We start from the raw sequence: 7,060 nt of genomic DNA on the forward strand, positions 1-7,060 counted from the left end.
CTCTTCCAATGCAAATGAACATTTGTTTCATTTATCAATTTGATTTGATCATTTGTTTGTTTTTTTCTTGTGAAGAATCATTTGTTTTTATCTGGTCGGAAAACTGAAAAGATATATTTTTAAATACTGCATAAAATAAGCACATTTAACTCCAAGAGATTTGAAATAATTAAGGGTATTTGCTTGTTTAAGGATGTACTTATTTTTGAATAACTCGTTGTTGCATGACAATAGTTTTTATGGGAAAACCTTAAGGCCAAAACTATTCAATCGAATCGGCTATTTTTGTCCAGATTTTTGTGGAGTTTCAAAATGGGAGCGAGAAAACTCTGGTATCTAAAAGTTGCGTCCAATCGAAATGTCCGAATTGAAAATGAAATATCAAAGTGTTTCAGTCGATGAATATATATCGATAAATAATTAATAAATGCGTGTATTGTGGCGAATTGTTCACGAAAGCAAATGAACATAAAAGGGCTTGGAACACACGGACGAAAAAAAACAAAAACAATGAAAATTCGAATGGCCGATATTTTGTGACGCATTTTTTATTTTGGATCAATCAAAACTACCGCAGAATACGTTCAATTCAATTGGTTGTTAAATTTTTTATTAGCTTACTTTTTTATATGGGGAATGTACAAAAGTCCACATAATATTCAAAAGAAATTCGGAAGTTTTAGAATAAGGGCATTTGCATTGACACACATATTGTTATATTTCCTTAATCCGTATTTCCTTAAAAGATAATTGTCCGGGATAATAATAACGTATGAATTTCGTTGTATTTACGTATTAAGTATGCTTCGAATAGAAAAAAACCGCCTATTTTTTTAAATTGTTCCCTCATTAGTTGTCCTTGTTAATTATCCACATGACAATACGCTCATACGTTGAGTTTAATTACTGAAAAATCGAAAAAGAATAGTATGATAACGTGGAAATCAATAGCACATTCAATATGACCTTTGATTTTGAACGGCGTCACATTTGAAATGTTCGATATGTGTATTCGCTTTGATTGAAACTGAAACAATCGTGATTGTGAACAATGGCTTAATGGCTGGTAAGAAGGGGGTGGGGGATAGAGGGTGAGATGAGTGAAAGGGTACAAATATTTCATATCTTTTGATTCGTACATGTGTGGAATTGTGCGTATTATATCGCACGGTGATTGATAGCAATCGCTGCTCATCTTTCGTTTTTTTTTTTCGTATTTATGTTTGTGTTGTTGATACAAATGAGTCAAGCTAATCAAGAGGAACATTTATTCGCTGCCTCTTTTCGATTCATTTCATCAATATCAAACCGAATTGTCGAAAAAAAAACACCACAAAATACCACGCATGTGTGCATTAAATCCCAAATATAGTGAAGAATTTTCGGACTTTTTTTCGGGCATATTTCGTCTTATAGATTGCCAATTAAACGAAACAGTACAAAAGTACGTCAATATCCAACATTTTTGTGTCATAAGCGACGCAAAGTGACCAAAAACAACAACAACAGACGAAATGATAACCAAAAAATAAAATGCTATGTCTTTTATGACAAAATAATGCGAACAACGAAATTCGATATGTAAAAAACTTGGTCAAACTAAAATTATTACTGTATAAGTATTCCAGTTAATGAATTTATGAGTATCGTTTGGATTTTGGTTCGCTTTCAGTATTCAGTTTGAAAATAACACACACACACGCGGTGTCTCTATCTCCAATTCTCAGCATTACTTAATAATTCATGATTGGGATTGACCAATTTCTCATGCAATCATTTTGCGTAGATAATCGAACGCGTATGTTTGTTCAATACACGCATACAAAAATGACTAAATGTAAACATATTTTTTCGATCGACACTTGTCCTTTTTTCCAATCATTTTTGTTTTTCATTTGTGAAATTTAAATATGTTCGCTGCTTTTTTTGAATTTGAACTTTCATTTTTTTCCCAAATACACAAATTTTTATTTCGATAAATAATTTTTATTAAAATTTGTTATCACACTTGACCAATGTGCATGACTAACCGAAAACATGTAGTAAAATTAAAAAAAAAAAATTAAAGATCTGAATCAAGCCAATTAAAATTCACTGAATTTAATTGAGAAACTGAAATAAATGGCTAATATTGTTTTCATAATTCATATGGACTTCAAAAGAATACACTCCATGAAAAATAGAAAATAGAATTGAATGAACATAGAACGCAGATTCAGCAAAAATGTTTATTACACTTGAATCTTTGTTCAGTTATTTGAAAGGCTTCGTTTTTTCATATTTCTTTGAATTTTAAAAAATGCTTTCAAATGTTCTTTTAAAACAAACCAACACAACACAACACTGATTGCTCACCCTATTTACTCCAGCTGAAACATTTAAAGTTGTTTTCAACTGCATAGTTCTTGACTGAATTGTGGAGATGGCGCCATGAATATTCGAATTATATGCTGTCTCTCCAAAACCCATATCAATTTGAAATACCAACAACTGTCACACCGAATATCTTGACATGACAGCTGTTCATTTTTAAAAACAAAAGTCATCTTGTGGTGATAGCCGCATATATATTTTTTCATCCAAACCAATAGCTTAGCTCTTTTAATTTTAAAATCACTTGCCCTCGAAAAAAAGGTATGTACTTCTTTATAATCAATATTTAATTCTAAATTGGTAAATGTATTGAAAGTAAATACTTCCATTGAACCGAATCAGAAAAAAAAACAGAAATGATTGGATGTTGTAGTTTATGTTTGAAATTGTTATTTTTATTAAAAATTCATAAATATTCAAGATATTCATATAAAATATGCGCAGAAAATAAATGCGTGTGTACGTTATCTAAATGAAACCAAGATAAGATTGTGTCAAAAGTTTCACTCTAGCAATAAAAGTGCATTGGATTGTCAGATAAATGTCAGTTGTACTGAATTAACAATTAAATTGTGTTTTTTTTTCTTTCGTTCAATTTCAAGCATGATGAAGAAATGTACTACACATTTATTAAGAGATTTACGGTCGTTGATGCGTCAATTGCCCAACAATGGAGGTTCAATAAATGCCTACATTATTCCATCGGATGACAGTCATCAAAGTGAATACATCAGCCCAACGGATGAGAGACGTTCGTTCATCAGCGGTTTTACTGGTTCAGCGGGTACGGCCTAGGGGCAATTCACTTAAAAATTACCTTTCTATTATTTAATAATTGTTATTGATTCTTTTTCGATTATTTTCGACAATTTTCGATTATTTGTCGACATACAATGATTTTTAGATAGGATAGATGCGAAAGATCTCCGCAAGATCCAGATCCAAGCGTGCGTACGCTGCCGCATGATGCATACATATATAATACGCACGCAAATTCGTTATTCTTATTTCCCCTTCTTTGATTCGCATGCCATAGCATTACGGAGTAAGGAATGTATGTATCATGCGGCTACGTACGCACGCTTGGATCCGGATCTTGCGGAGATCTTACGGATCTATTCTATCCAAAAATCATTGTATGTTTGTCGATTATTTGGCGATTATTTTAAATTAATTCTTTTCTTTTGTGATTCTCCCCTTAGGTACGGCCATTGTTACGGACAAAGAAGCATTACTATGGACAGACGGTCGATATCATCAACAAGCTGAACAACAATTGGATGAAAATTGGACGCTGATGAAGGATGGATTGCCAACAACGCCAACCATGAGCAGTTGGCTGGTAAACCACTTATCGGCCGGTGAGCGTGTCGGTGTCGATGGAAATTTATTATCATTTCAAACTTGGAACCCACTTAACACTGCACTCAGTTCAAACGGTATTTTTTTTCTCTCCGTCTGATCAAAGTTTAATTGCGTTGTTTACAATATTCACGTTCAAATTGGTTGTTGTTGTTGTTATTATTATTCTAATTTTAGACATTCAACTTAGTTCCATCAATGACAATCTCATCGATCTTATTTGGAAAGATCAACCGGCTAGAAAATTCAATCCAATTATTAACTTGGATCTGGAAATTACCGGGAAAAAAATTGCCGATGCTTTGGAATTGATTCGAATGCAAATGCGTGAAAAACATTCAGAAGTTTTTGTTGTGACTGCTTTAGATGAAGTTGCTTGTAAGAAATACATTCATTTTCTACCGAAATATTTTTGTGACATGACATTTCAATTTCGCATCATTTATCTGAAAAGGGTTGATGAATTTACGTGGATCAGACATTGAATACAATCCCGTCTTCTACAGTTATGTTTTATTAACACCGAATGAAGTCTATTTGTTTGTGGAAAAAAATAGTTTACCAACTGGATTTGAAGAGCATTTCCGTAAAAATAACGTTTCGGTCATCATTGAGGATTATGAAAATGTAGAAAAAGTGCTCAAAGAATTGATTAACAAGTCAACCGGAAAAGTATGGATCAGTCCAAGTTCTAGCTATGCGTTGAGCGCATTAGTGCCAGAACGGAAACTTCATCAAGAAATATCGCCAGTGTGTGTTATGAAATCGATAAAAAATGCCACTGAAGCAAAAGGCATGGTTGACTGCCATGTTCGTGATGGAGTCGCACTTTGCAAGTACTTTGCATGGCTGGAAGGTGCACTCAATCGTGGAGAGAAAGTTGATGAAATGTCCGGTGCAACCAAATTGCAAGAATTTAGATCGTAAGAAATGCAATTCTCTAGACTTTATTTTTCGGAATATTTAGATTCTAATTCATTATTGTGTCTGTACATGTAGAAAACTGCCTAAGTTTGTCGGACTTAGTTTTCCAACAATCAATGGATCTGGTCCAAACGGTGCTATTATTCATTATAATCCAGCACCAGAAACAAATCTACCAATCACTCTGAATGATATGTACTTATGTGATTCCGGTGCACAATTTCTGTAAGTTTAGTTGCATACGAATAATAATTTTTAAGTCGATTTGAATTTTATGTTGTGTTTTTTTAGCGATGGAACCACAGATGTAACCAGAACTTGGCACTTCGGCCAACCATCTCCATACCAAATCGATTGTTTTACGCGTGTTTTAAAAGGTCAAATTTCGATGGGAACAGCTGTATTTCCGATTAAAGTGAAGGTACATTTTAAAAACAACTTTTGTTTTGTGAATTTCCAAACAGCAGTGGAATTCATAAAGTTCATATCAGCCGGTGTATATTTGTATGAGATTGGAGACTTTTTTTTGCGAATCTCGCTAATGAGCGCCATCTGATTTTAGTGTGAATTAGATGCAAAAACTGAATTTAATTCTGTAGCATTGAAATGAAAAAGTGAAAAAACAACAACAATAGCACGGCCACACAGAGCTGTACATCTATGCGTGCTGATGCATACATACACATATACGCTTTCTTCATTCTTTCATTCCATTGCTATACGTATCTCACTGGTCAACAGATCTATGTAGCCATGTTACTGTTGTTGTTTTTTTTCTCTTTTTCGATTCAATTCATTGTAACTAAATTGAGTTCAACTATGGAATACAAGATGGCACAGATGAGGGGAATTCGCATTTTGTCTCTTCATAGGCTTAGCCGGTTGGTTCATATGTAATCCGTCGTAGGGAATGTTTCTGGATATACTCGCACGCAAATCATTATGGGATGTTGGTCTTGATTATCAGCATGGTACTGGTCATGGAATTGGACACTTTTTAAATGTACACGAGGGACCAATGGGAATTGGCATGTATCGACCCGCAGTTGAAGATCCTGGCTTACAAGAAAACATGTTTGTCTCAAACGGTAAATTAACTCAGACTTCATTTTGGGTTGTTTACGTTTTTAATATACGTCGAAAATGTCCAAATCATTCCATTTCAGAACCCGGTTACTATGAAAAGGGACAATTTGGCATTCGGATCGAAGATATTGTGCAAATTGTGCCGGCTAAAGTTCAAAATGACTTTAATGGACGTGGTGCACTCACTTTTAAAACCGTTACGATGTGTCCCATCCAAACTAAACTGATCAACAAAAGTCTACTGAATGAAAAAGAAGTAAGCATTCATTTTTATTATATCGAATGTGTACATTTTTATACAATGATTATTATTCAATTTCGCAGCGAACCCATTTAAACAACTATCATGCAACGGTTAGAGATACGCTCAAACCATTGTTGGAACAAGACGGAGATTCTTTCACCCTTAAGTGGTTGGAAAAGGAAACAGAAGCCATTTAATTTTTTTGAAAAACAAAAAACATATTTTTATATGAAATAATAAATAGTAAATAGTATTATTTTTCAAAGAAAAATTAAGTTCAATAAAAACAAGTTAACAGAAATCTGGTAACATTATTCCCACATTCAAAATATTGCAGAAATGTCTTCCTTTTTACTTTTGTTTCATTAATTATTAAATATACATACATTTTTTTACTTGTTCTTGAGCGACACCAAAGTCATAACATAATACCATGATTACTTTGATGCAGAAAATAGTTCAACAAATATTTCATTTGAATTGAAAACATTCCATATTTAAATAAACTGAAGTTGAATGTAATGAACGCTCTGTATTTTGTATCGTTGCTTCATCCGGGGAAATACCGGGTGAAAAATATACACTTTTACGTATATTGCAAAAGATGTGTTTTCATTTTGTCGGTTCTCATCGGGAGTTATCTGCCATAACACTACTCAACTTTTCAACCGGATTATCTGTTTTATTATTACTCAATAGCAACTGTTTACAGAATGTCTATTCATAATGGTATCGTATGTCTATGTTTTGTTTAACCCTCTAATGCATTAAATTTTTTTTCGATATGAGAACTATTTTTCTATGATTATTTTGGTTTAAAATTTCTTAAAAAAATAATCGAAATTCAAAAAATTGCATAGTTTACTCAAAAAATGCTATTGACAAAATTGGAGAACAATCGAAACCATTGTTTAAACTGCTCTAAAATTGCTATAAACGAAGAGCGAGATAATTTTTTTGTCAAATTTCTATTTTCGCGTACATCTGTGTTTTGTGCTCTATACCGAGTCTCCGAGGGTTTCATATAAAGTTGCCATGTAGATGATGAAAAATTGCGAAAAATGAAAAAAA

General features: G+C 33.0%; 1 protein-coding gene across 1 annotated transcript; it reads left to right on the forward strand.

Moving 5' to 3' along the window:
• The first annotated feature begins 2,581 nt into the window (after window positions 1–2,581).
• On the forward strand, window positions 2,582–6,329 carry LOC116340089 (xaa-Pro aminopeptidase ApepP-like). The gene is made up of 10 exons (XM_031766306.1): window positions 2,582–2,634; window positions 2,976–3,157; window positions 3,576–3,812; window positions 3,913–4,113; window positions 4,190–4,658; window positions 4,735–4,884; window positions 4,951–5,080; window positions 5,567–5,747; window positions 5,826–6,001; window positions 6,070–6,329. The coding sequence occupies exons 2-10, from the start codon at window positions 2,977–2,979 to the stop codon at window positions 6,184–6,186; spliced, it is 1,842 nt and encodes a 613-aa protein (XP_031622166.1). The 5' UTR covers window positions 2,582–2,634; window position 2,976; the 3' UTR covers window positions 6,187–6,329.
• Window positions 6,330–7,060: the final 731 nt, after the last annotated feature.

The sequence above is a fragment of the Contarinia nasturtii genome, unplaced genomic scaffold, assembly GCF_009176525.2.
Source record: "Contarinia nasturtii isolate CC-2019 unplaced genomic scaffold, AAFC_CNas_1.1 Cnas_scaffold_630, whole genome shotgun sequence".
Classification (NCBI taxonomy): Eukaryota; Metazoa; Arthropoda; class Insecta; order Diptera; family Cecidomyiidae; genus Contarinia; species Contarinia nasturtii.